Raw genomic sequence first — 27,981 nt, forward strand, 5'->3', positions numbered from 1 at the left:
CATACAAGATGCAAAAACTAGCAAAGTGAAATGAAGACAACCATGGACAAAAGTGACCTTAAAGAGATGTGAAACTGAATAAAGAGACACAAAACAAGAAAAGAAACCCACAAATGAACCACAAATAGACACAAGAACTGTGAAGAGATGCAGTCATTTTCAGTGGATGTCTCACTCCTCTGTGGGTGGGGGTGGGGGGGGGGGTTGTCTCCTAATTCATTGTAACAACCTGTCTGAGTGATTGATGGAGAAGCAGCTGTTTGACCAATCACTGTACACGTAAATATTCTGAAATTACAGTATACTGTGCATCCCCATATGTTGTGTATCATACGATCTACTGACTGTATCCTGTACGTAGGCTCCCTTCTGTGTTAGCTGTTGTTGGCTAAATGGGGGCAGGGACTAGGTCTGCTTGTCTCTGAAAATAGCACAGAGGGGGAACACGAGAGTGCGGTTCGCCTGGTGCTGGAAAAACACTCGTTGTGGATGTGCTGGGCTGCAGGGATTGCAACATTGACTGTCCTGTTGCTACCATGTGATCTCACCAATGTCTCACTCCCTGGTTCAGAGGAGCGGTGCTGGCCTGAAGGAGTCTCTACATGTCCAGAGGAGCAAATATACCTGTTGATCTTCTATAAGTAGGCAAATAAAGTAAGTTCACTTATTGTCCTTTTTACACACTTGCCTTTTATGTTACAACTTACTACACCGTACATATTCTTGTCTGGATACCTAAAGAATGAACTATGGGAAAAATATTACAGGGAGGTTTGGCCACATGCCTAAGCTTTTCTTGTTGTATACTTGACACTGGCAAATATTTGGTCTTTATGTTTTAGTCTTGAGATGTGTACGTGAAATTAAAGTATACCATGTCATATTTATATGAATTAACAGTCTGTTTTGACTGTTAAATTGGAATAATCCCCTTTAATTCTCGCCCTATAATCTCCAAATCAGCACTAGACTCATGGCGGATCTGAGGCAGAAGATGGAGGTCATGTCACAAAAGATATGCCCGAGCTCAAGGGCTTCATCTGACGAGGACTTAAAGGCCCCAAATAATGGAAAAGAAGAGAAAATGCAACTGAAGAGAGAAATCTCCCTGATGAATGGAATCTGCCTCATTGTTGGCAACATGATCGGTTCTGGGATCTTTGTCTCACCAAAGGGTGTACTCTTGTACAGTGGCTCTTACGGGCTGTCCTTGCTGATTTGGGCTGTTGGAGGCATCTTCTCAGTGTTTGGAGCTTTGTGCTATGCAGAGCTCGGAACCACAATCACCAAGTCTGGAGCCAGCTACGCCTACATCTTGGAGTCATTCGGGGGCTTCCTGGCTTTCATCCGTTTATGGACGTCCATCCTGCTCATCGAGCCGGCGAGCCAGGCTGTGATTTCTCTGACCTTTGCCAACTACCTGGTGCAGGCTTTCTACCCCACCTGCCAGGCGCCATACGATTCGGTCCGGCTTATTGCTGCAAGTTGCCTGTGTAAGAAACACTCCTCTGTTGATGCTGCCTGAGTGAAGTGAGGTTCAGCATGAGGTTCATCACCTGGAAAATCAGACCTTCACTTTCGGTTTGATCAGAACACTCTAGGTTTTGTTCTTTTAGCTATAAATGTGCATTGTTGACCATGAAACATAAAGCAGATCTGTGTTAGCAGAAAAATACAGGCAGGGAAAACTGACCTTTTTGCCATATAGTATTCGAAATTTTCTCTCATTAGTCCTTGATTTCAGCTCGACCACCCTAAGAAGCATTTTTCACTGTTGTGCTGGAGCCAGAAACAGGCTTAAGGAGAACATTTCATTAAAACCACTCAAACCCTTATGATATACACAAAATCATACCATACTTTTGGTGCTATTTATGTTTTGTATTTTTCAGCTATAATAGTTTTTCCACAAGAAAGAGTAAGGGATGAAGGGCATGTAACTGAAATCAGCCTCTCTGAACATTGTATCACAGCTGTATGAAGACATTGCTGATTGAAACCCAACATTTCCTGTTGCTGACAGTTCACATTAAGTTAACAGTTCAAGTGTTCAACAGGCAAAGTGTCTGGAGCAAGTCGAGACGATCTTATTTCTACAGCCCAGTATCAACAAATCACTAATTTTCCTCCGGGATCTTTACAGTTTGTGCGACATACAGCACCCTCTATCCTTATAAACCATCGATTTGGACAAGCAAAGAAAAGTAACAGGGTGAAATGAGCAAAAAACAAGATGGAGTGGAATGGTATTATAGCCCGAGTATATTTAGCTATCAGTTCATCTCAGTACCAAACTCTGTAATCCCATTTATGTGGAATTGGCACCAGCTATAGTTAGAACACCAGTCAAGTACTGTAAAAATACCACCATGGTTTACAGTCAGGATTTGTAATGTCAAGAATGAAGTTAGCAAAAGAGGTATTTAGGTTAGAGAGCAGCAATGTCATGAGCATCGCATGGGCATCGAGCTAAGAGTTAGTGGGCTCCTGTTTGTTACAGCTTGTTTGTTTTATGAATGATTTTTCTTTGTCTGCTATGCAGATGCAACCAAATATGAAAGGAGATGCTGTACTAGAAGCAGTGTTGGGCCTTCTTAACATATACCTAACATCTCAGTCATACAGGGAAAAGTTCATTCATTGCCTTATGCCTCTGGTTTGTCCAGGCATGCTCATCTTCATTAACTGTGCTTATGTGAAGTGGGGGACGCTGGTCCAGGACATTTTCACTTACACCAAACTGATGGCGCTCTTCCTCATCATCATTGTAGGAATTCTGAAAATGTCTTCTGGTAAGATTACACAAAAGTATGAATGCAAGTATGAGGACATATGGTAAATAAAAACCACCAGGTGCTTTAAACACTGACTTTTCTTTGTGCAGGAGAAACGAAGAGCTTCGAGAGCCCATTTGAGGGCTCCTCCACAGATCCCGGAGCCATTGCTTTGGCCCTCTACTCAGCATTGTTCTCCTACTCCGGCTGGGATACACTCAATTTTGTCACTGAGGAGATTCAGAATCCAGATAGGTAACACACATATACAAATGCATACAAAAAAAAATCACTGGACTCTGCAGCTGTCCTATATAGGACTTTTAGGATCTTTCAGCTCAACCCATGGTGTCCTTGCTTTTAATGTTTTGGTTCAGCCTCATCAGTTTCATTTCCTTGAACAACAGGTATCTCATCAGCGCAAAAAGCTCTAAAAAACTATTGTATGCTATCTGCCTGGCACCAAAAGATAAACAGTTGGTGAACATGACATATTTGGCAGCTAAAGAAGAGGCTGTTTCCTTCACTTAGCAGATGAGGTATTTAGGTCAGACGGCAGTAATGTCATGAGTCATGAGCCCTCCTACCGATGAGTGAGTTTCTGTTCCTGTACCCTTGTACTGAATGGGGCCCTCATAGCACAAAGGACATGGTCTGTGATCTTGGGCGTCATATTGAGAGTTTGTAGGTGCCAGCTTGTCACAGCGTGGAGTTGGTGGAGACCAAAAAGCTAGAACCGAGTGAATACCAGACTCAGATGTGTCATTAGGATAAAACCATGACTCCAAATGAAGGCTAACAATGTTTCATTACTGCTGGATGTAATATAAACTTACAAGCTGATGTTATCCCAGTTTTGTAGTCTTTTGTTTCCATCTTGTTTACGCTGCTCTCAAATGGACGAAATATCAGTTATTGCAGGTTAGTTTTCAGTTACTTTTAGCACAGTCACATACAGTTCTTAGTGATTTTCATTCTTTTTTGTTGTTTAGGTGGGCGTGACAGAGCTGGGGCAGTTGTAATGACATGGATACATGGACCCTCAGAGTCAGTAACCCTTCTGTGTGTTGTTGTTGCTGTAGGAATCTACCCCTGGCAATTGCTATTTCCATGCCAATAGTGACCATCATCTACCTGCTGACCAATGTGGCGTACTATGTGGTTCTGGACATGCCGTCTCTGCTGGCCAGTGATGCCGTTGCTGTGGTAAGACACCAACAGTCACCTGAGGGAGATAATTCACCCTGTTGCTAAATATAGTCCTGCTCTGCTTAGAAATGGTTGAGCCCAGACTTTCTGCACTCTAATTTAAGAAAGTGGAAGTTGCTTGCATGATGTCAGTGAAATGTGGACAATATAATATGTGGCATTTATGGGGCTCTTCCGAAAACAAATGTGATTAAACTCCTTCAGTGTGGAATTCGTAACAAACCTTGTTAACCTCACCTCGCAGACATTTGGGAATGCAGTTCTGGGCCCATTCAAGTGGATCATCCCTATTTCAGTGGCGATGTCATGCTACGGAGGACTCAATGCCTCTATCATTGCTGCTTCACGGTAATGCTGAACAGACTTTAGGCTCACATCATGATGAGCACTCACCCATTAACTTGACCGATTATCGATCACGCAGGTTGTTTTTCGTCGGGGCCAGAGAGGGCCACCTTCCCAACAGCCTGAGTCTCATTCACCTGAAGCGCTACACACCCATACCTGCACTGCTCTTCAATGTAAGGACCGTTTATTCTTGTTATTCTCTTGTATGCAAAAGGAACAACAGATCCCTCACATGATATCTTTTCTCTGCGCTGTGCTCCTGCAGGGGTTAATGGGTCTGATCTTCCTGTGTGTGGAGGACGTGTTCCAGCTCATCAACTATTTCAGCTTCAGTTACTGGCTTTATGTGGGTTTGTCAGTGGCCGGCCTCATCTACCTGCGCATCACTCAGCCAGACAGACACAGGCCTGTGAAGGTGCTGCTCTTTTCGCTGTTCATGCTGAATATAATTACATGCATATGGTACACACTGTATTTGTGCATACACATGATAAATAGCCCAGTATCACAAATTAAAATTGGTCTAAATGGGTTCAGGGTCTGTACAGCACATGGCACCCTCTGTCATTAGAGCTGAATAAGGAAAACTCACCCCACCAGGGGAAAAAAATGTAAGAAACCGACATACAATAGATGTAGTGTGTATAGAATAGATCACGGTATACAGATTCAAATTATGATGACAAAAATACAGATAGATGTAGATCGTAGAACATGACTGAAATTTGTTCAAATATTATATCTACAGCTACATTCTCAGTCAAGATTCAGAAGTTTTATTTACCACATGCTCATGCAATATGTGCAGTGCAACAGTAAACTACAAAATAGAAAAGAAATATAAAGGATACATATTTCTATCAAATATTTTAAGAGAATATATAAGTACATGTTGACTGGTCTCTACCTGGGCTGTCTAACACTTGCTGTAAGGCAAATAAAACAATAAAAATGTTATATGTACTCCAGAGCAAACGTGCAGGACAGTGCACGGTATTCACAGAGGACAATGTGTTACACAGAGCAGAGGTCAGAGGTCAGAGGTCACCCTCTTGATAGCCCGAATGAGGAAGCTTTCTCTTTATCTTCTTCAACTGACTTTTCAGCAGCCCATCATGAGAGGTCTTTTTCTGTTAAGGGAGCAAAAAAATATGACTATATGTGACGAAGTTAGACTGTGTGGAAAGTTTAGTGGCTCTGTCATGTACTCCTGGAACTGAAGCACTGATAATACAGTTTCCACATTGGCTTGAACCACCTGACTGTAAACATTCAAAATGCACTCATCTTGACATCGGTTTTACAAACTAATCAGATTTGTGTCTTATTCTCTCCACAGTTGACCTTGTTCTTCCCCTTCATCTACTGTCTATGCAGCCTGTTCTTAGTCCTCGTCCCTCTGTATGGAGACACCGTCAATTCTCTCATAGGAATTGGCATTGCGCTCTCTGGAGTGCCGGTCTATTATGTGGCGGTTTACCTGCCAGAGGAGAGGAGGCCCAAATTCATATGCAAGTTGAACGGTAAGCTTTAGACACAAATGTGATATCTGAGTGCAGTGGAATGGGTTTTCATTGTGTCAGAGGGTTTGGTTGTCTTATAATAACTGCCCTGTGTTTGCTGAGCCATGTTCAGTTGCAACATTAATCATCTTGGATTATTGAGTCAGCTGTAACTGATCACTTCCTCTCACATCATGCATCCTCTCGCCTCTTCTCCTCCTCCAGCCTTTGCCACCAGATTCACCCAAATGCTGCTCTACTGCTGTCTGACTGAATATGACACCGAGACAGAAGCGCAAGCAGGCGGTAAATCGCAGTGAGAGCTGCAGACCGATCCCGTCATTCAGAAGCCAGCTCACCGCCGGAGGCCTCAGACTTGTCCATGTGTTGACGTTCACACTCCCTGAACGCAGAAAAACAAGGCCTTTCATGGACAGAGAGACGAGGCACAGGCTTGCAACATTTATGGGGATTACTTCTGCCAGGTCAAGTTAAAAAAAGGCCTGACATCTCAAATGACTCACCACGAAAGAGCAGGCCATTTGAGAAACTGCAAATTGTTGCTTTCTTATGAAAATGTGATATACTTCTCTACAGAGGTCAGGAACTGTCTTCTATGAGGATTTAATAGAACACGTAGCTCACATTTTATTTTTTAGACTTGTGTGAAGCTCATTCATTTTTATCTTGCATTTTTTAAAAAAGTACATCAAATAATAATTATGTAGCTGATACTCCGTCCACTGCCCACTGCCCGTTTTTGAAGATCTGGGGAACATTTGTTGAAGACGTTGGAGACATTTCAAACTGCAAACAGATTGTACTGGACTGTTTTGTGCTGTACTGTATTGTATTACATTGTACTCTGATCCACCAGGATTTCAGTTTGGTTTCATTTTTTTGTGCTTTTTTCAGAAACTTTACTTGGCCTCACTTGGTCTTAGTTCCATGGACTTTGTTTCCAAGCCTCAATCTATTCATTTATTCATCATACAGACTGACACTCCTATATGCACTTTTCTGTGAGCTAGGAGTTTTATTTTGTTCTACTTTATTATGTCTGTCTGTTTGTTTTTTGTGTTGTGAAAAAACTAAAGATTTCACAGATAAAATACATGTGGCTGAAATCCAATCATGTGGTCACCCTCTTATTGTGGGAGTTTGCCAATGCTCTTATTCATCCAGGGACATTTTTACAGTTTGATTACATGATCCTATGTGAATAACTGTATAAATCTAAAACACCATAAAAGTGTCAATTTCAACCAGTTTTCTAGGATTGGTTCCAGAGCAGCCTACCACTTTTCTAAGTTTATTGCACTGTTTGTGGTGTCGGGTGACAATTTAGTTTCACCGTTTTAATGATGCTTTTCACCAAACCTTACCGCAAGCCGCACTCCACATCACGCTGGATTATGTGACTGATCTGAGTGTAACTGTGGTGCTGAGTCATTCTGCATTTGCACCAACTTGTTGTTTTATAGCAGACTTTATGGAAAAACAGAGTTATAACTCACACTCACGCACTCATTCTACAGCTTCTCCACAAGGGGGAGCTGTTTCATCATTGTCAAGAGGCGGTGCTCACGCTGCTGACGGTTGCTGATAATGTGCCTCATGTTTAAGATAATATTTTAATATTTTAATTAAATGTAAGACTTGCCCCTGTACTTTTTCAGTTGTGTTGAATCTGTTTGATTTCTACTTAAACTGAGAATAGCCATGCTCACTTTTTCATGCAATTAATGTCAAGATCATTTCTTTATCTTAAAAAACAAGCATTAGAAAGTAATAAATACATTTTGAACATGTTCCTAGCTGATTTTCTGTCTCTCCACCAGGCATTACACGGCGTATTAACAGATTACTGCACTGCATACTCTAAGTTGTGAAAAATATTTGCAAATGCATGTTGTATTATTTGATTTTCTTTCTTGCCACTGTACCTGCATGTAAAGTACCATATTATACAAGTAACTGTTCACATTCATAAAACTGTTCACATCTTTACAGATTTTCATTAAATGTGTGCTTAGTCAAACAGACTTCAATACAAATGAAAGAAACAAGCTGTTGATGAAATACATACTAAGTTACATTTCTGAGTGTCAGTATGATTAAGTGAACCGAACTGCATGCTTGAATCTTATTATTTGCTGTTTCTAACTTGTTTTCACTGTTCATCAAGAGAAGCTCTCTATTGTTGGCTGAGCAAGTCTCCCAAAATAATGTATTTTCTGCCCAATCCTTTCATTGTAAAAACATTTAATACATACAATATTTGAATAGTGTTCAGGGGACGTCTGTGTGCTTTACTATCAAACAAACATGGTTTCAGAGAAAAACAAATAGCTGAATTTGAATCATTTCAAGCTGCAGGTCCAATGCTTTTTTTTATTATTAACTATTCAACTACATAACTATTCAAATATTATTAAATATTAGAATAAAAAATAAAACATTGGGGAAAAAAGAACACTGTCCAGAACAGGTTTTGTCCTGCTACGATAAGGTGCAGTTTGCAGTATCAAACCCAGGGCAGATCCACTTGTTGCTGAACTGTTTGTATCCCTCAGCACTGATCAGGTCACTTCCTGAACAGAGAAAAGCACATGGACGTTCATGATCATGACTTCTTATGGATTACAGCTGATTAAATAATGAATATGGTCCACACTCCAGGACTCAACACAAGAACAGAGAAATTGCTTACCGTCCATCAGGTTCTGGAGGCTGCAGTAGTTTGTGCTGTTATTGGCTGGATCTTTGGAGAACTCAGACACGGCGTCTCCCTGCACATCAGAAGCATCACAAATGAAACAGCGTGTCAAAGAGAAATCAGCTGCAGCTGATTAACCCTCTCAGCTTGGATTTTCCAATTTATTTCCCTTTGAGTAATGAAACTTACTGAGATTGATATTTAAATTCAGAAGAAAAAAAAAAGCAAAACATTTCCCGCCACTGTATCCAATCATCCCATCATATGAATTAAAGTCCTGTGGTCCTGAACTATGCTTGCTGTGAGTGCAGCAGCTTTGAATTGAAAACACAGAGAAGGTTTTTAGCCTGGGCTGCATCAGACTGTTTACACATTCAGAAACACACACACACTTACAGTCATTTTGCAGATGGTTGACTGCTCTAGAAGAAACTGAAGGTCGTTGACCTTTTTGGTTGTTGGAGACGTGTGTGTGGCAGTGATCAGGTATGGAGCTGTCGACACAAGCTGCAGCACATCTCAAAGTCAGTCAGCTCTGACAGGAAACACTGCATGCTGTACATTTCAAGCTCCTTCGGTCAGTATTAGAAAAAGGAACATTTCCACAATGTACATCGGACCCCTCACAATGCAGAGCGTTCACTTGCAAGTAAGACATGTTTCAGTGTGTTTATAACAGCGATATCTGCACTTAATAAATGGAGCATTATGCAATATAATGTAGATGTACACAGATGTCTGCAGATGTAAGTGTTTACTGATGTATAGTATTTGTCACAGATTATAATTTCTCTCACGAAAATGTTTTTCAGTCATCTTCTGTTTACACACACATGTGGTCACAACATATGAACATATGTGATTGCATTTTAGATGTTTCATTATAGTTCAGCATCTCATGGGCTGACTGGGACGTCTCTGACCTCATACGAGCACCTCTCTCCTGTGTATTGGCAGCTTTGACTGATCTGCCAGGCCTTGATCTGGGTCACCAGCCTTCCATAGACATCTTGGCAGGAGATGCCAAACAACCTGCGGAGCAGAGGATTAGATTTATTTACAGACAAGATTTGTTACTGTCAGATTTACTTAATGGTTTGTGTAAATATCAGAAAAGAAACTCTTTAGATTCTGTTAAGCCGCAAAACTTTCTATTTCTCTGCACAAGTATTACTAATGTGAGTCTTGTGAGTCCTTATCCAAGATAATGTGTGAGATATCAGCCTACTCAGGAATTCGAATTCATGAGTAACTTGTCTGACATGTATTTAACCTCCTAATGCTGGATTTCATGCGACCCAGACACCCTCAGACAGGATTATCTGTGTCTTGCTGGTCTCATGATGCAGCATCAGCTCTGTGAACAGCTGCAGCGGGGACATTAGCAATCAAATCATTTTACATTTTTAGAAAAAATTATTAACTCAAAGACTCCCTACAGGTAACCACAGGGCACTCAGTTTGAGTCAGTGCAAGCTTATTAAATCTCTTCATTCTCGGTCTCTCGGTATCAGTGCAGACTATAACAGCAGAATATAATATAATATGTTAGAATATAATATAACAGAAAAATCTACGTTACCATTTGATTTTGCGCGGTGCGGTCTGCCAGGGCGCTGGTGAGTGTGGCCCCCAGCAGGAGAGCTATAAACAGGAACCTCAGGTCCATACTGAAGGCAAGCGGATCAGGACTGTGGTCTGGTCAAGTGTTCGGAGGTCTGCTGAATGTCAGCTAAATCTGCCCCGAGGGCTTTAAAGGGCAGCACATCACGGGTCCCGTGGAAAACTAGAAAAGAGGACAGCACAACACTGATTAACACGGGTCATAGCCTGGGAATATGAAGATACCAAAAGAAGAAAAACATGCACACAGAGCTATCTTTACTACAGTTAGACTCGGCATTGTTTATTCAAGCAAATGAAGGACCAGATGAATGTATATGTTTTAGCCATTTATTTATGGATTGTGTAATCATTTCATTTACGGCTGGATACTTTTCAAAGCATACGTTTTGAAAGGCACTGTGACCAGCTTTAATAAGGGCATAAGAATATTTTGCTTCTTTGCATTTGTCAGTTTGGTGCACAGTAAGATAGAACATGAATTGAATCTGAATATTTATCTTTGTTGTACACCTTGCAGATGGTCTACGGTTGACGACGATGTGTAAAATCAGAGCTTTGACAGAAGGCTCTCCGGAGTCAGTCTTGTTTGCATGCACTGTGGTACTAACAAGTGGTCTGTATTCAGTCAGTTATATTGACCTGTCATCATCCTGTATGGAAAACACATTACACAGAAGTTGTCTATTTACACGTCCGGCGATGTGTAAGCTGTCAGAGGAGCAATAATGTGTTCACAGAGCGGCAGCGCTGACCAGAGACGACTTGTTTTTATACAGACTATCAGTTTAAAAACTGAAACATGAAACTGATTCAGCTTCACTCAAATGCTGTTTGTCATGGAGCGTGACATATTGCTGTGACTGTGCCAACAGAGAGGATTCCTTTGTATGCTCTGAACTAAACTGACGTTGTGTAATATTAAGAATGTGGTGTAAACAACATATATTTTTAGGTATTGAGTGGTAATAAAAAGTATAATGTGAGCAAGATGAGTAGGGTTGTGGGTTGTGGGTTTCATATCCTTTATCTTCAGCCTGTTTTGCCCTCTACTGGCTGAAAGTGGAACTGCACCAAGAAGTTTTTCTATGGATATAAACAGCTTGACATTCCTTTCATTCAGAATATTTACGTCACACGCACACATGCACTCTGCTTTCTTCTCTTGTCACAGATGTGTCAGTGTTTCAGCAGAGATAAGAGACGATCTGACTGTTCTCCTAACTTAACATCACCTTCCCTCCATCCCCTTGAACGGGGTCTTTGTTAGCAGGCTGTTTCCTGCTATCTGTTCCCTCAGTCTCTGCTTTAGACTGCAGTGTCAGTTTGAATGAGTGATTGTTTAGCTCACTCATACTCAGAGGCATTCTGTTCTGAGAGCTGCTGCCATGCCCACAATTTAAAAACCTGTTATACTGTCACTACATATAAAAATAATAATAGCAGTAGTTTGTCAGGTCTGTCAAAGAAAGAAATAGCAGTTGTTGTTCTCTAAGGTAATCTTCTTTTATTTATATTACTTCTATTCGTAGGGGTGGTCATCTTTAAACTGATTTATTACCTTCCGTCTCCAAATTGTTCAACAATTTCAACAGCAGAAGTGAAACAAAATGGCAGTTCAGTCTGATTAAGACACTACTGATTTATTTCTTCCATGTACTTTTATTGAATTTTACAACAACAATATGTATTTGATGTCACACATAATAATAAAACATTACTAAATATATTATTATTGAAAATACAGTATTCATATTTTCATGTTTATCCATCCACATGCAATAAGATAAGATGGACATTTTGATGAATCAAAGCAAGGACAGTAACTGTACCTTTATCAGTTTAGACTTGCTCAATTTCAATAATTTCATTTTATTTTGTCCTCAGCGGCAGTATAACACTACAGGTCTGCACATCTTTAAAAAAATCAAAAATTTTCTGGGTATCCCCACCAGCAAATTTAAAAACATGCATAAAAATAAATCCACTGGGACTTCTCCTCAAGCACATTGTTTTATGAGATATTTTAAGTTTTTTTTAAGTCTCGTTCAAGTGCCACAAGTGACCAAACACACAGAAAGCTGTGAGCTGAGGTTTCAAACTCTGGAGATGTTCTTCACTGTCAGACTGAAGTTCAGGCCTGGTTGCAGCAGCTGGATCATGCTGGACAGCTGAAAGACACAGAACGTTTAAACTCAGACTGCGTACTGCACAGATTATATCAGAGAGCACAATCAATACTGAAATGGTTTTCTGAACGTTTTATCATAGAAATAAAACACAGAATTGGACTTTTGACTCTGTGGACGTGAATGTAAACTGGTGAAGACACTGAACGAGATTAGTGAGTTACTCACCTGGGTCAAAATTGGAACAACTGTCGTTTCATTTACCTCCAGAGAGGACTGAACAGCTGTCTCAAGAATTGCCACAACTGTGGGACGTATTAAAAGAAATTCCAAATCATCACAACCATGTCAGACTACCTGTTGAATTACATTCAGGAGGTTTAAAATGCGCTTGCCATTTTGTGCTGTGTCAGATGTTGTCAGGATTGGTGTTTCCCAGGGTGAGCCTGTAACGAGAGTAGTCGACATGGTCCCAGCGGTAGAGGAGGGAAAGGAAGCTGGGGAAACATTATATAAATGAATTATATAAATTACATTTTTAGTGTACACTTCTAGGGAACAAACTTAATGAATTCATTTTGTGTGATTTCTCTCAGAGTACTCACTCGTCTGTGCAGCACACGAGGCCAGACATCCAGCACACAGGATCAGCAGCAGCATGTTGAAGCTTAACTTAAATGTGGACACTTTCCCTGCGCTGTCACAATGCATCTGGCTGCTTTATTGTTCGGGACCAGGAAATGACACACAGTTTCAGGGGGTGTGGCAGTACACAACAATACACAATTCCCAGGGAGAATTTTACAGGCTGGGGTGACTCAAGCAGGTAAATGTGTATTGTTATGCAGGTAAACATGACAACGGCTCTAGGATTTTTCTGCTGCTTTTTATTGAGATGACTTGGAGTAAGTTACATTTTAAAGATAAAAATATCTATAGAACAGGAAAGAAAAGACCAGTACGTTGTTTCTGCTTTTAATATAAAGGGAGAAAAAGTCTATTCAGATTTTCGTTTAAGTCTGACAACATATAAATTGTGAGCACACTGGAAACATTAGATTTACAGGAATAAATATCGTGACTACACGTGACGACAATAACAGACTTTTTAATGCATCAAAGTACAGAACAACACCACAACTAAACTACCCCGAACCTCTTTTTACAACACATTTCAGAATTGTATGAGATAAAACATGTATTCATATAACTATAACTAACTTTAAGTGACTATATCCCCCTTTCTCTTGTAGGCCGAAGTGTTTATGGTTTTTCTCTACATCAGCAAATAAACAATAAAGTCAAAATCAGCCATCAGACAGAGGAACAACACACTATGGGCTCTTTAACTTTCTGCTGCTGCTGCTCCTGCTGCTGCATGCAGAGCTGGAACCTTTGGAGGTGGTGAGAGGAGGGGAAGTCCCAGTCAGATCCAAGTCTAGTTTTACAGTCTTCAGTACCGGGGAGTGAAGTGAGGAGGCCCTGGGGCTGCTGCTGGCTGAGGACGCAGGAGACCTACAGGACAAACAGAGAAAAACACCATCAAGATGGTGTATAAATTAAAGTATCCAGTCAAAGTACACAGGATCTTGAAGGGTACTAAACTCCTCTTTATACACAATGATCACACAGGGAAAGACTCAGTCAGTCTTTACTAGCAGAGGCTGAAGGATCCCAGTGCAAGTCTTTCTCAAGTAATTCATTAACAACAACAGCTAATCATTTTCTTTATGATCAGTCCAATTGATGACTGTCTATAAGCAAGCCCTCAATGATTTTGTCTTTTGTCACCTTCTTTGGAGAACATATTTTGTCACAAATTCTGACCTGAGAGGGGCAGAACAGCAGGCAGAGTTTGTCTTTGAACTCCGATTGCTGGAGGGAGTGGAAGACGGAGATGGAAGGGACAGACTGGCCTGAGACAAACAGCAAATAAAAATGTGAAAGGTAAGAAAACTTGTTTCTGCCAATGCAAATGATTCATATTTTAACCTAAATCCCCTAATAGCAAAGCACAGTCTGTTATGACTTTACAATTAACTAATACTTTTTCTTTGACGATTCATACCTCCAGGAAGTATTTCTCCAACACTGATCTGAGATCAGGATTGTCCTTCATGGCCTCATTTAGCATCCTGTCAATGCTCTTGTTGAATTCTTTCAACTCCCTCAGCTTTATGTCCTTCTCCTCAAAAGTCTCAGTCTTGGAGTTTTTTGCTGAGCGGATCTCTTTGACCAACTTTGAACACTAGCAGACAGCAGGATGATATTAAAATATTGTTTGTATTGCAGAATATCTACACTCCACTGTATACACACAACATTCCTCTTTTATCTGCTATTCACTCCCTGTGTATTGTACACAGTGCACACGGGGTTGCACTAAAATAAGAAAAAGTAAACTAGGCTAATTTCCAATTGATTTACATTAAAAATAACTATACTGTACTCACAGTAAAATATATAACGTCAAACCTGCTTTCTTGCTCTGTCAATTTTCTCTTGCTGGGAAGCGATTTCTTTGTTCAGTTTACTGACGAGCGACTTTTTGTGCTCTATCTTATCTTTCTCCACTTCCTCTTCTTGAAGCAGAGTCTCCATGGTATTGTTCTTGTCCTGGAAAAGGAGAGCAGCAAACAAACACACACAAAAGCATAGAGACACCCTCATACACAGAGATTCATGCGAGGTCAGTTTCACTCGATGACTCAGATAGACAGAGCTGTTGAGAGAGCTGAGTTCATTCATGACCTGATACTGAAGCCATATAAAATATCCAAGAATATATCATGTGGCTCTGCAGATTTACTACACTTTTCATGCAGTTTACTTGCTTTTGTTTTTTTTTTATTGACACAAGTCTTAGATTAACTATTGGCTGCACTGGATGCTTGTAAACTCAAATTGTGTTCCAAATCACATACTTGTTGTTTTTACTCATGTACTGCAGCTGCCCTTGCAAATTATGGACTGTTGCAGTATGCATACAAGGGGGGGGGGGGGGGTGTACTATCTTGTCTTAACATTGCTCCTTTATTTCTGTCCCTCTTGCTCATACATCCATCACAGTCCGTAGTGCAAGGAAGCAAAAAGAAATACTATGGGATGCTTGGCTATGACATAAGTGTTTACACAGATTAGCAGTTACTAAATATTTCAGCCAGTAAACACTGTGTAACTGTTAAGTTTGTGAGTTAGCATAGCCTGTTCAGAGTGAATAATACCTGATACCCGTTAAGCTGTTTAATGGGGATATTTTTACATATCCTCATTAAGTCATCTTGTCAAACTTTTCAAATTTATTCTTCCTGAACAACCGGGTGCCAATCCATCATGTCCTGTTGGACTCATGCAAGGGACCAGACTGTTAACACTTGCTAGCAGACATCTGTTATCTGCTCTATATTATCCTCATTTCACAAAAATAACACAATATATCTAAAATTACTAAAGAATATGCCAACTTTAGCACCGAATGAAATGACACTGGCTATGTTAGCATAAAATATTATATATTTCCAACTCAATCTGAACTGTGTGAATATTGCTAACTGTGAAACACTATTATCTCTCTATTATCTCTCTCTCTCTATCTCTCTCTTTTCTATACGAAGATGGGACTGAGTTTAATATACTGTTTAATCTGATCCCCTGAAATTGCACTTGGAAGTGCAGTATGTTAAAGCTTGAAACACAGTGACTTCCTGTTTACAGTTTCTTGCATTTGATTGGACAGCACTGCAGACGTTTCCTTGCAACCAAATTTCAGTTCACTAATTTTGTTTTCTATACCAGCTGAGACTACGTTTTGGTAAATCACTCATTTGAAATTAGCTTGTGCTTAGAAAGAATTTAGGAAGAACTTTACACACAACTTGGTGATGAATTTACAAATAACTAGCACAACCGAGGATGCTTCACACACTTTCAGGGGTCAATCAGCAACTTTATATTTCCTGCTAATGGACATAAATACGGCATTTATGACTTTGTACTATTATGATCAACAAAAGGATGACTATCATACTACTAACAAATGATAAATAAAGATTATTTTTTTTTGAGTTTAAGATGCAGGCCGACTTTTGAAGGCCCTATTCCATATGTAACAAGGACACGCTATTTCTGTGAGTATTGTGATGTGCACAGTGTACAGTGATATTTAGTATTGAGGAACTAAGTTCTCCACATTGGCTGTAAATCGCACTAACCTGTAAGTCCTGTTGGAGCTCTTGGACCTGTCTTTTCTTATGCTTTAGTGTCTGTTCAGCCACCCTCAGCTGCTGTTCTAACTTGAGTTTTTCTTGGTACTCTGGACCTAAAAGACAGTCTGAATTACTTTGTGATCAGTGATAGCTGTGTCATTGCTGAGACAAAGAATAAAAACATAAGTAAATGACACAACTTCCTGCCGATGCCTGATGTGTGTGTTGTTGCTGCGTTTAGGCTCATTCAGTCTACCTGCTCATACGTACTGGATTCATTAGCTTTGTTGAGAGATTTGCGAAATGCTGAGTTACTGTAGTTGAACAGCTGAATGGTATTTTCCAGAGCTTTATTCTCCAGCTCTGTCTTGTGTATTTTAGCATCCAGACTGTCTCCCTTGCGCCTGAGCTCCTCTTTCTCTTGTGCAGCCTGATGAAAAGCACACAGCAGTGAGTCAATATGTTAGCGTGTCCTGCAGGAACAAACCTAACATTGTTCAGCTTCACGTGTATGTAACATGACGATGACCTCTTACCTTTGTGATGTAGTAAGCCTGCGGTTTCTCCTCTTCCCCTTCAGGAGCTGCCATTGAAAGTGTCAAGACTTCAAAGCGCTTCTTCAACATGTCGATCTTTGACAGTTTCTCATTCAGTTCAGCACTGAGACAGAATCAGTTGCTAAAATTAGGTGATCTGCAGGTAAAACTGGTCTCTGAAATAATGCTAATGTAGCTAGATCCAACTGTTATGTCAAAACAATACATGTATGACAAGAAGCAGCAGGGTCTTTACCTGAGTCTCTGTCTCTCTTGCTCACTGATCTTAAGCTGCTGGTTGAGCATTTCTCTGTTGACCTTGATCTCATCCTCCCTCTCCTTCATGGCTTTCTGCAGCTCCAGCTTTCTCTTCTCCAGAGACAACATGTTGTCCGCCTTGTTGTACAGCAGATCTCTCACACGCTTCACCTCCATCTTGACTATGTTGTGCTCCACCATTTTGTCCTGATGAGGAGCATGGGGAATCAACAGTATAGTACATGTTCCTTTTCAGACACATGGCATAATCTCTGCTTTGCTGAAGTATAAAATACTTAGCTTATCTTTCCTCAGACACCTTTTAGATGAACTAGAAAGAGACCTTTTACCTTTGTATCTAAGTTAATATGTGAAGTGTATGGCAGTCCGTCTATCGCTGTGGTGTCTACAGATACTGCTGACTTCTGCCGGGTGACTCCATAATGGCAAGAACTGGAATTGCTACAAATCAATATTCTAATTATCTAATAATATTTTGCATTACTATTTTTGTCTGTAAAATGTTATTTGAAATGCATAGTCCATTATTAAATTTGTCAGTCAACAGAAAATTAACTGACTGCGATTTTGATGATCAAATAAGAATAATTATATGTAAAATTATAAAAATTAAGAACATGAAAAAAATTCTTACCAGTTTACTGTTTAAAGAGTTTGATACCACTGTTGTGTGTGCACTTACTGTTAGCCTAACTTGGTCATTAGTTTAATGTGTTTAATAGCTGAAGTGTTAGAGTAATAATTGCTATAACATCAACCAGTTACCTGCTTCCTGAGCCTGAGTCTCTTCAGTTCATTTTCACTGGTGTTACAGAGGAGCCTGAGCTCCTCTACCTTGTTGGTCAGATCTCTTTTTTGAACTTCAGACTTTTCCTTTTCTTTCCTCATATAGCGAATATCATCCTGTCAGAGACATGTGCGATGGATTCATTTCCCAGTTCGGTGAGTGAAAAATGTAAAATGTATGGTGAGGTAACCAACAATCAGACTGACCTCAGACTCTTTGAGCGTATTGGTAAGCATATTGGCTGTCTTCTTCTTCTCCTCCAGGGCTTCAGTCAGCTCAGCAATCTTCATGTCTAGTGCTTGCTTTTCATCTGAGTTAATGTCACCTTGCAGCTGTGCAAGTTTTTTACCCAGGAGGATGATCTGAGAGTCCTACACAATGTAGAGAAGGGAGAGGAAAATGTGTTGGTGTTGCAGAGTCAAGCGTCAGACTTGAGACAGGTGGTAGTGTGATTATAGAAGGTCACATTTGTGTGTGTTTTCCGCTAAGCATGCCTGTCTTGTCATGGTCGTCTGCTGCCTTATTAATTCTTTCTCCTGTTTTATGAGCTGGCTGGCCAGGCTGGTGATGGTGGATTTACTCCTCGAAACTTGGGCAATAGAATCCTTCTCCTTTGTCTTGAGGGCCTGCAAATGCTCTTTACGACAAAAAAGCTCCTTCCTGCGATCACGCAGCTGGACTTCCAACTCCTATAGCAAAGCACAGGCCACAACAAGGGGTAATAGTATTACAGAAAAACACTATATCATTTTAAGCATTGTCATATGTAATACTGATTCTTATAACACGAAACATTTTAATTAATGCAATGTATATTGATTTTTTGTTTGTTTATTAGTAATTTTTCTCATGAGCTCCCTAAACTGAACGAGTTTAAAATCATGGCAACACCAGTATATACAGTGGTTAATGTTTTGACTATGCCCAAAAGCTGTCAGTAAAAAATATCACTGCAATAATGAACAGAAAGGTGGTTTGGGATCATCAGGCTGCTCACTTTGATTGCCAGTTCCTCATCCTTGAGGAACTGGTCCATCTGTGCAGCTCTCTCCTCCTCACTGAGGGCAGTCTGAGTCACAACCTTCAGCTTCTCTTCTAGAGCAACATTGTAGGCGCTGGCCTCCTTGAGCCTACAACATGCGCACATTTGCAGACAGAGTTTGTGCGCTATAGTTACAGTGGTAGTTTTGCAACAGACGTGCGCTAAGATTTCACTAACTTTTTATTGTTATCCTCGATGTCTTTCTTCAGTCCAGATATATGGGATATCATCGACTGCACGTCAGAGGTTGTTCTGTCCAGTGTAACTTTGCAGCTATCCAGCTGTAAGACACATGAAAATCAGTTCACTCAGCTACAGCCACAGCTTAAAATATTTGTTAACAGGGTTACAGGACTTCAAAAGCTTTTCAAAAAGCTGAGCTGCTGCAAGAAACCGACCTCATCCTGGAGTCTGCTGCAGTCATCCTCCTTCTCCTTCAAATCTTGTCGTAGCTTAACGGCCTGTCGATTGGACATGTTTATCTTCCTCTCAGTTTCATTGTTGTTCTTCCTCTGAGTCTCCAACAAGTGCTTCATCTCTGTAATGGTGGCATTTTTTCCCCTGATGTTCTGATTGGCTTGGGCAAGTTGCTGAATGGATGAAAGGACAGGACGGGGACACAAGCACATTCTGTTGGCTTTTATTGCTCAGGAGTTTATGTGCTTTACTTTGAGTCAGCATGTCTTTTATTGCAGGAGTGCAAGGTCACAGACTTTACCAGTGCACACTGCTGCATCTCAGCGTCCCGTTGCTTCATCTGCTTGATAGTGTTTTCCCATTGGTGGATGAGCTGCTGTGTCTCCAGGTGGGCCTGCTGTAGATTTTCTGTAGTTTTATCCAAAGCAATCTGTTGGGAAAACAGTAGAAAAAAGTATCCTCGCAGACACTGTGATATTCTGTAGCTTAAGGGTATCATACAATTCATATGCAAGTGATATTCAAGTACAACATGGTGTAAATGCTAATTTATACTTCAGTAAGTAAGAGTCATCTTGTCAAACTTGTATTTGTTCTTCCTTAACAACCAGATAACAATCCATCATGCTGGACTAGACTGTTACATTTGCTAGCAGACATCTTGACTTCAATTTCAAAAATCATTTCTCTGTTCTTCTCAGTGTTTTCTTACAGTACCTGTGCAGATAAAGTCTCTGTCAATTCTTTGTCAAGTGCTTTGCGCTTTTCTTTTGCCTCCAGCGTTTTCTTCTCTATAGCCAGAGTGAGTGACTATATCAAGAGAGATTATAAAAATGTCAGCCCAAGAGTCCCGAAAAAAGACAATAGATACACAGCCTGCTGATACTTTTTCACACCGCCATTTTCTCTTTACCTTGATCCTCTGATCATCTTGTTGGGCGTACTTGATGATGGCCATTGTGTCCTCATGTTTGTGAGCTGACTCCTCTATAAAGGCATCCATAGTCTGCTGGTCCCACTTCATCTGTTTCCTGAACTCCTCTAGCTTCTGTTTGGCCTTGAAGATATGGTTCTGAGGATATGGACAACAGTTAAATAGAACATTTTGAACAGCTATAGTTGGTTTTACGTTTAAGAAACATATATTATTGGCGTTAGACCTCTAACATGTTCCTCCTCTCTGCCAGAGATCGATTTTCCTTCTCCATCTTCGCAGTCTCCTGTGCCAGGCGGCCTGTCTCCCTTTCCACGAGTGCTGTGAGGTGTTTCTCTAACTCTTCTTCTCTTTCCATTGCCCTGCACAGAGCCTACATGCAGAAAAATCAAAATGAAGAACTAACAACACACCATGATGTGACTATAACCCAGTTAACAAAAACGTAACAAAACAAAGTGCTCTGATCCACCTACCTCTGTGTTTTCCTGCTCTTGTTTAGCATTTTTGAGGTATTCGGTCATGTACTGCTTTTGATCCTTGTTTCTCTCGAGTTTGTTTTCCAGCTGCACCAACTCCGTCTCTTTCTTACGAATCTGTTGTTCCGGAAGTGATCAGCACAATAATGTGACATACAATATGCATGTTTGGCCTTGTGAGCCGTCTTGCATTGTTTGTCCATCACTGCTGGCAGCTCCAAACATTTGTCTTGTGATACATGGACAGATTTATCACAGCTTGTCAAATAGAAGCCATAACTACCGTAGCAGTAATCAGTCCTTTAGTAGGCTACTTAATTTTTAAGGCCACTAATGAACTTCAAGCTAACTTACGTTAGGATCATATAGAGTCTGGATGTCAGATGTCAGACTTTTGACAGTACTAGCATGTGAGTTTTATTCGTGGTGGTGTCATAAATACACAGAACTTGGCCCCACTCACCTCTTCTATCAAAGCCTTGTTTTCAGCGTTGGGTTCGGGAATAGCAAAGCGCTCGTCCCAGTTCATCTCAGATAAAACTGTGTTAAGAATACCCGACATTATCTCGCACTGCTCGACAAGTTCTCTACAAAGTAATAAAGCAGTAATTCAGTGAGATAATTGCTTCCGAATATGTAATCAAATGCCGCTTCGAACTGTTCCTCTCCCCGGTTTGTTGTGAATGTTGCAGACGTTGTCTGTTGTCAGGGGCCCTTAGCAACCACACGTGCCTTTAAATGCTGCCACCGCGAGGAGGCAGCGCGAGGCCAGAGAGAAGGCTACTGCTAGATAGCTCACACTATACTCACCCACTGTGAGACACCCACACAAGTCTCACTTCAGCATGTTTTTCTACCACTGGGACATCCCAGAGGGCAGCTTTTGTTCTCGGATACGGGGAGCACCGGACAGTCAGACCCACACGGACTTAAATGACACCACATTCTAAATACACAGACAGCTTTGCAGCTGTAACAGCTTCCACTCCTCTGGGAAGGTTTTTCACAATATCTAGGAGTGTTTCTGTGGGAACTTTTGTCCATTCATGCAGTAGAGCATTTGTGAGTTCAGGCACTGATGTTGGACTAAAAGGTCTGGCTCACAATCTCAGTTCCTCCCAAAGGTGTTGGATGGGGTTGAGGTCAGGACTCTGTGTGGGCCAGTCAAGTTCTTCCACACCAAACTCATCCAACATGTCTTTATGGACTTTGCTTTGTGCACTGGGACACAGTCATGCTGGAATAGAAAAGGACCTTCACCAAACTGTTGCCACAAAGTTGGAAGCATAGCATTGTCCACAATGTCTTGGTATGCTGAAACATTAAGATTTCCCTTCACTGGAAGTAAGGGGCTGAGCCCAACCTCTGAAAAGTCTGGATACTTTTTGTCTATACATGATCCTCATGGAGCCTAGGTCTTCGATATTGATGTATTACTGTTCATTTAACTAGTGGTCTCTGAAAGGAGATCTTTTATGCAGTTCTTACTGGCACTGCAGTTTAATTTTTATTTGTAACATATGTTTGCATCATGTGTTTATTATGTGTGTTGTCAGTCTGTAATTTACTGCTGCTGCTTTCTTTGGTCAGACCACTCTTAAGTGTTTATGGTACAAGATATCCTAATGAGTTTGTGGATCCACTGACTTTTTCTTCTGGTGACACCACATCATTGTTATTAGTTAAATATACCAGCTATGAAGTGGACTGCCAGGAAACCTGGTTCATTCATGTTTTCGTCAGGGTGGTGGAAGGAGTACTCACATTGTTATGCTGGTTCTGGCTGGTGGTATCTGAAGGTGGGAGGGTGAACTAAAGGTGTGTGGAACATAGTGAGGTTAAAGAATGGCAATTCTTTTCATAGCTTAACATAACAGTTTAACTTATTAATCACAAAACTTGGTCTGCGGCATCACTGAGACTGGCCGATGAAAAGATAAGTGTCAGCTGGTCAGCCTTCTCCGCCATTGTGCTGCATGCGCTCCAATTTATAGGGTTGCACCCATGCTTCCTGCAGGGGGCGCACTCTCCCAACATGGAAAAAGAAGAAATATAAGCAAATAGAACCAAACACTAAATGCGGCTCCTACAATAATAATACTCCAGTCTTATCATGACACGTCTTTTATTTTCAAGAGCACTACTTTTACATTTCTATACTTTCAGTTCAGCACAGTGTGAAGGCCGTTAGGACATTTAGTTGTTTAATTAAGTTATTTTATGTTGCATCGTGGTTTTACTTAAAATATATGACAAACAGCGGTATATATTTTTTTATGTAATATATTGTGTTAAATTACATTATGTATTATGTAGAGATATCTGTTTTCTGCTGTTTCACATTTTTATTACAACACAATCCAGAGGCCTAAATTATACTTTTTCTACTATTACTACTCAAAGGTTACACGGTTTAATCATCTTTCCTTACGGCCTATAACTCCAAGAGAGGCCATTATGCAGCATAATGAGTACTTCTACTGAGTACAGTTTAAATGCATTTTGCTGATACCAGTATTCAGCAGCATGTTGAATTTACTTGTACTGGCCTATTTTCACAGTGCAGTTTTACAACTTTTACTGAAAAGGATGCGACTACAGTAAAACTTCATGTAGCATATAAACCAACTGAGCTTCTTCACACAGGAATTTTCGTGTCACTGCTTGTGAGAGTATGTGAGTTAATGACGACTGAACAGTTAGCTCTGAAAGCACTTACCCAACAGCTTTTGCGTTCACGGACAGTTCAGCTCATTAACTTCACAAAAAGTTCTTGAGGTCTGGATTTTCCTGAATGTATTTGTAGTGTACACAGTGAGATCTGCAGGTGAGATGAACCAGTTGTGCTGTGTGTCCCGGGTTCTCCAGGATGTTACAAAGTACATTCTGACAGCTCATTTAAATATTCCATTATATTTCCAACACCAGTTTATACAGTTCACTGGTAACCAGCAAACCACCATCAAGTATCCCACTGGGATACTACTTTTATGAGAAAATAAATTACGAGAACACGAAACACAACAGTTTTTAGATGATGAACCGCGTGGTGTGCTACAAATCTGAACTTGTATGCTTTAAAACACATCTTCCTGTTCATGAAGCCTCCTGAAACTAAACTATATTAAAGAATAAGCAGGCCAAGTAAGATTTTTCTACAGTCAACATGAAACTGAAACTGTGGGGATACAAGGCTTTTTTTAAAAAAAAAAAAAAAATTCACTTTTATGTGTCGGGCCAAACACATTTGAAGTAGAGAGCAAAGTTGAGCTAAAGGTAAACTCCACCAAACAAATATAAAGGTACTTACAGAGTGTGTAAAAGGATACACATGAAAAAAGTTATGTTTAATGTGGCTCTGAAGGAGTTTTTAGGAGAACATCAGCATGCATGAGGTAGTGATGCTTTCATGGTTAAACAGTTCCAAAAGCTGGCTAAAACTGTTTTATTAAGTGTCTTATTTAACTACCACACCTCTGTAAATATAAACACAAAGGGAACTGTATACTGTTTAGCTCGCCACATAGAGACCAACAAATTTTCTACAATGTAGGAGAGCCTATGTGGTGCTGCATTGCATTTTCTCTACATCAAGTGCTCCAAGAACGACTTCTGTTAAGCTTTATCCATTTAGTGACACAAACACTCGCAGAGGCCCGATAGCTTTAAAGATACCAAATTCAAACATTTATTTTAACTTTATACATTTGTGTTTAAACAAACAGCATTATTCTTAAAAAATTACAATCAATGTTTTATACCGACTTGTCACACAAATGTATTATAAAACAAAAACTAAATCAGGAATGCACACAAATATTAAAATTCAATATTTAAAGAATGTCTCCTTGCGAAACCCTCGTATTTAGATTACAATTCAAAAGTGTGTCTATCTACCTGCTTTTGAGTGGAGCTCAAACACATCATAGAACCATGTGGCCCAAGATGGTGACTCCTCTCTAATTGGCTTGAGTGCACACAAAAAGCCCAATACTTTAGATAAATGTTCCAAACCACCACAAGTTGACCAACAAAGAGATATGCCTTTTTATATATATACATATATATGTATATATATATGTAAATACACACACACACACATATAAAGTCTCTGCTGTGTAAAATATTTCAGTCCTGAGGGTTGAAAAGGCAACATAGTTCTCAGCTCAGTGCGGTCCACTTGTCCTCGTTCACTGCGCTCTCTGCTCTGTAGAAACTTCACTGTGAGTTTCCTTCTGTGAGAGCAGCCCTTAAACTGCTGTGCTTTTGGTCCCGATGTGTGGCCGTGCAAACTCCACAAAGTCATCAATAAGGACAGGCCATGCTCCTGTTGAACAAACAAAACTACTTAAAGGAAAGGAAAGGAAAGTGATATATCTTGTCACTTGTACTTAAATGACCTGACTCCACTGTGAGTGACCATATGATTGTGGACAACTGATAATTTTACAACTATAAAACCATATTGGGCCAGCCTGAACCAGGTTACGGGCATTTAATCTAATAGGTTGTGAACAAACAGTTCCATGCACACAGTGGAAAATAGGTTCGTGATGAGCTGAGTATGAACAATGTACAAACCCTCTTCATCATAATTCGACATGTCATCTGTGATCATTGTGCTGAAGTCTAGTAAGAGGTTCCAGGTGTCCTTAGGAATTGATCTTTTGTGGTGCTCCTGCAAAAGATGGCAGAGTTGAAGCAAACATTGACAAACAATAATAATGCATTTTTAGAGAAATCTTGAGTACTATTATCAGACTTACAACTAAAAATTTGTTCCACAATTCCAGGAATTTGAATCTTCCAGCCAGTACTAAATTCCAATACGCAATTGCCATTTCTAAATCTGAAAATCAGAGATAGGTTAATAAACATTCATGCAACAAACAAGCAAAGAGTGAATATGATGATCATTAAAAGATTCTTACCCAGACCTTTCTGGCCAGGATTCTTTGCAAAATTAAATGTGAACTGGTAAAAGTCCTTAAATTTCCTGTGGTCCTTTAACTCTTGCTCCATCTTTGGCAGCTGAGCTTTAAGCTTCTCTATGCTGTCACACCTGGAGAAGCATAAAGCAGACAAAGAGAAATGTTTTTTCAGTGAAGCATGTTAACCTTTTGATTTAATGGAACTGTATAACTGGAACTTTGTCAAACAAAAAACAACTAATACATTTAAGATTTAAATAATTTCAAATAAACCCTACATACCCTTAAGCATTTTTGCAGCACACTGTGTACACAGAATATTTACACATTTAACGGTGATGTTAACATGTCTGAATGGATCTATATACATTTAAAGGGTATACAATTTAAATAACTTAGGTTTAGTGTACAGTAAGCACTGTTAATTTAATATATATTAACATACATGAAGTCTCTGAATTTAAACACACAAAAGAAGAACAATTTATATGTTTATCACAATCCTCTCAGTCAGGCTTTTTTCAGCAATCCTACTTAAAATTAAATCAACATTTCAATAATAGCAGCCTATATGGCATAGTAGCTCTGCGAGTTCCTCATGTTAACATCCACTTCACACAGAACTGGGGAGTTGTTTCAGGATTGTTTGTACCATCTGAAAATACATTCTCACCCCTGTTCTGCCATGCCATCCATGAACTCCTGCTTTGAGAACTCGCACTGTGTTGCTGCCCTGAACTTCCAGGCTATGAGCAGCACACTTATACTGGCTGGGTCCAGAGTCAGGTCATCACAGAACTGCTGAATGCCATCAATGCCGATTTTGTTGTCATCGTGAGGATCTGAGTGCAAAGAGGGATTAGATTATTAATTCACAGCCAAACCAGTGATTTAATCCTGTACTGTATAAAAATGTACATTAAGATGAAAACAGAGTAGTAGTGTAACAGGTGTAGATTCCACACCCCTGTATCGGTTGTACAGCTGCTCAAGCTTCTTCTTATCCAAGGCCCCCTTTAGATTTGGAACATAGAGCTCAGGATTTTGGAAAAACTTATCGGTGGCAACATCTAGTTTCCAGTCATTCTGTGACAGACAGGTCAGTGCAGTTTTCTCATTTGACTGTGTAAAAATCATGAACTGGCGAACTTTATCCTTCTGTGAGGACTTCAGCTTGTTCTGCACAAAGACACAAAAACACAATAAATAACGGTTGCTGCAATACTACACGACTACACCAATGCAAAGAAAAACAACAGCAAAATCATACACATTATTTCTGTCAAGTGAATGCAAAAGCCGAACTGCCTGTATTTGATCAGTTGTCAAAGACATGGCGGCAGGAGGCGAACAATCCAAAATTTCAAATGATACCCACGGACCACGAATGGCAGGCCAGCTACATAAGCACTGAACCAAAGTCGAACACATCTAAATAATAGCTTTTAACGAACTAGCAATAACATGCTAACCTGTCAGTTCTACCGACGTGCAATGTAGTGGCTATCGGCCGGTCAGAATGTTTATGTTTAAGACACTGAACACTGAAAAAGCAATCTGCCTATAAAATCCTATCGACAACAATTCATAGCTTACACTACTGTAGTACGTGTTTCTAATTTTCTTTGTCAAATGGTTTTAGGGCTAGCGAGATTAGCTAGCTAACTAAGCGAGCTGGTTGGTCTCAGCGTGAGGCAGCTGGCTAATGCTAACGTAGAGAGCTACGTTTGTTTTTATAATATAAAGAGGATATACGGTCATTAGCGCAGCTTATTAACTACAGTAATTTACCCAAAGTGACAGTTTATGTGTTCGAGCCCTGTTTACGTTTGCATCAGAGCACAAGAAAAAAAGAGTAGGTAATTTCTTACCATGTTTGTCTTTTCCCGACTTCCTTACCTCCCATCCAGCTTGCTAATGCATGCAAAGTTTTTACAAGTCACGTAAAAGTCTTTCCGGTTGAAGGATCGTTATTAAAAAATAAAAGCACAGAATTAATCGCTCCTTGACTATGCTATAGCCTCAAATGTTAAAGTGTTCTGTTTTCTATTCATTATCTAACGTATT

General features: G+C 40.1%; 4 protein-coding genes across 6 annotated transcripts; 1 reads left to right on the forward strand and 3 right to left on the reverse strand.

The window, feature by feature from the left end:
- The first annotated feature begins 456 nt into the window (after window positions 1-456).
- LOC124069341 (Y+L amino acid transporter 2) lies at window positions 457-6,965 on the forward strand. The gene is made up of 10 exons (XM_046408417.1): window positions 457-654; window positions 964-1,493; window positions 2,667-2,792; window positions 2,885-3,029; window positions 3,857-3,980; window positions 4,228-4,331; window positions 4,408-4,504; window positions 4,597-4,746; window positions 5,671-5,854; window positions 6,059-6,965. Exons 2-10 carry the CDS (start codon window positions 974-976, stop codon window positions 6,151-6,153), a joined length of 1,545 nt encoding a protein of 514 aa, XP_046264373.1. The 5' UTR covers window positions 457-654; window positions 964-973; the 3' UTR covers window positions 6,154-6,965.
- Window positions 6,966-8,271: 1,306 nt separating this feature from the next.
- Window positions 8,272-11,542, reverse strand: wu:fc46h12 (uncharacterized protein LOC568958 homolog). The gene is made up of 6 exons (XM_046408589.1): window positions 11,411-11,542; window positions 10,135-10,196; window positions 9,476-9,584; window positions 8,949-9,059; window positions 8,547-8,625; window positions 8,272-8,427 (listed from the first exon to the last, which is right to left on the reverse strand). The coding sequence occupies exons 1-6, from the start codon at window positions 11,540-11,542 to the stop codon at window positions 8,336-8,338; spliced, it is 585 nt and encodes a 194-aa protein (XP_046264545.1). The 3' UTR covers window positions 8,272-8,335.
- A 1,641-nt stretch (window positions 11,543-13,183) lies between these two features.
- Window positions 13,184-21,793, reverse strand: ccdc39 (coiled-coil domain containing 39). Its single transcript, XM_046409480.1, has 20 exons — window positions 21,447-21,793; window positions 20,981-21,100; window positions 20,731-20,877; window positions 20,484-20,642; window positions 20,288-20,380; window positions 19,872-20,000; window positions 19,552-19,743; window positions 19,331-19,434; window positions 19,109-19,241; window positions 18,606-18,800; window positions 18,318-18,482; window positions 18,090-18,227; window positions 17,302-17,510; window positions 17,046-17,169; window positions 16,780-16,939; window positions 16,516-16,622; window positions 14,780-14,920; window positions 14,373-14,552; window positions 14,132-14,220; window positions 13,184-13,819 (listed from the first exon to the last, which is right to left on the reverse strand). The coding sequence occupies exons 1-20, from the start codon at window positions 21,543-21,545 to the stop codon at window positions 13,639-13,641; spliced, it is 2,865 nt and encodes a 954-aa protein (XP_046265436.1). The 5' UTR covers window positions 21,546-21,793; the 3' UTR covers window positions 13,184-13,638.
- Window positions 21,794-24,193: 2,400 nt separating this feature from the next.
- Window positions 24,194-27,943, reverse strand: dcun1d1 (DCN1, defective in cullin neddylation 1, domain containing 1 (S. cerevisiae)). Of its 3 annotated transcripts, none has more exons than XM_046408503.1 (7): window positions 27,786-27,943; window positions 26,880-27,093; window positions 26,588-26,756; window positions 25,921-26,045; window positions 25,750-25,832; window positions 25,565-25,661; window positions 24,194-25,310 (listed from the first exon to the last, which is right to left on the reverse strand). In XM_046408503.1, the coding sequence occupies exons 1-7, from the start codon at window positions 27,786-27,788 to the stop codon at window positions 25,234-25,236; spliced, it is 768 nt and encodes a 255-aa protein (XP_046264459.1). In that variant the 5' UTR covers window positions 27,789-27,943; the 3' UTR covers window positions 24,194-25,233. The 3 variants fall into 3 exon arrangements, with proteins under 3 accessions (XP_046264459.1, XP_046264458.1, XP_046264460.1); XM_046408502.1 differs by having other exon boundaries at window positions 25,915-26,045; XM_046408504.1 differs by lacking the exon at window positions 27,786-27,943 and adding an exon at window positions 27,706-27,728 and having other exon boundaries at window positions 25,915-26,045.
- Window positions 27,944-27,981: the final 38 nt, after the last annotated feature.

The sequence above is a fragment of the Scatophagus argus genome, chromosome 13 (assembly GCF_020382885.2).
Source record: "Scatophagus argus isolate fScaArg1 chromosome 13, fScaArg1.pri, whole genome shotgun sequence".
NCBI classification, from domain to species: Eukaryota; Metazoa; Chordata; class Actinopteri; family Scatophagidae; genus Scatophagus; species Scatophagus argus.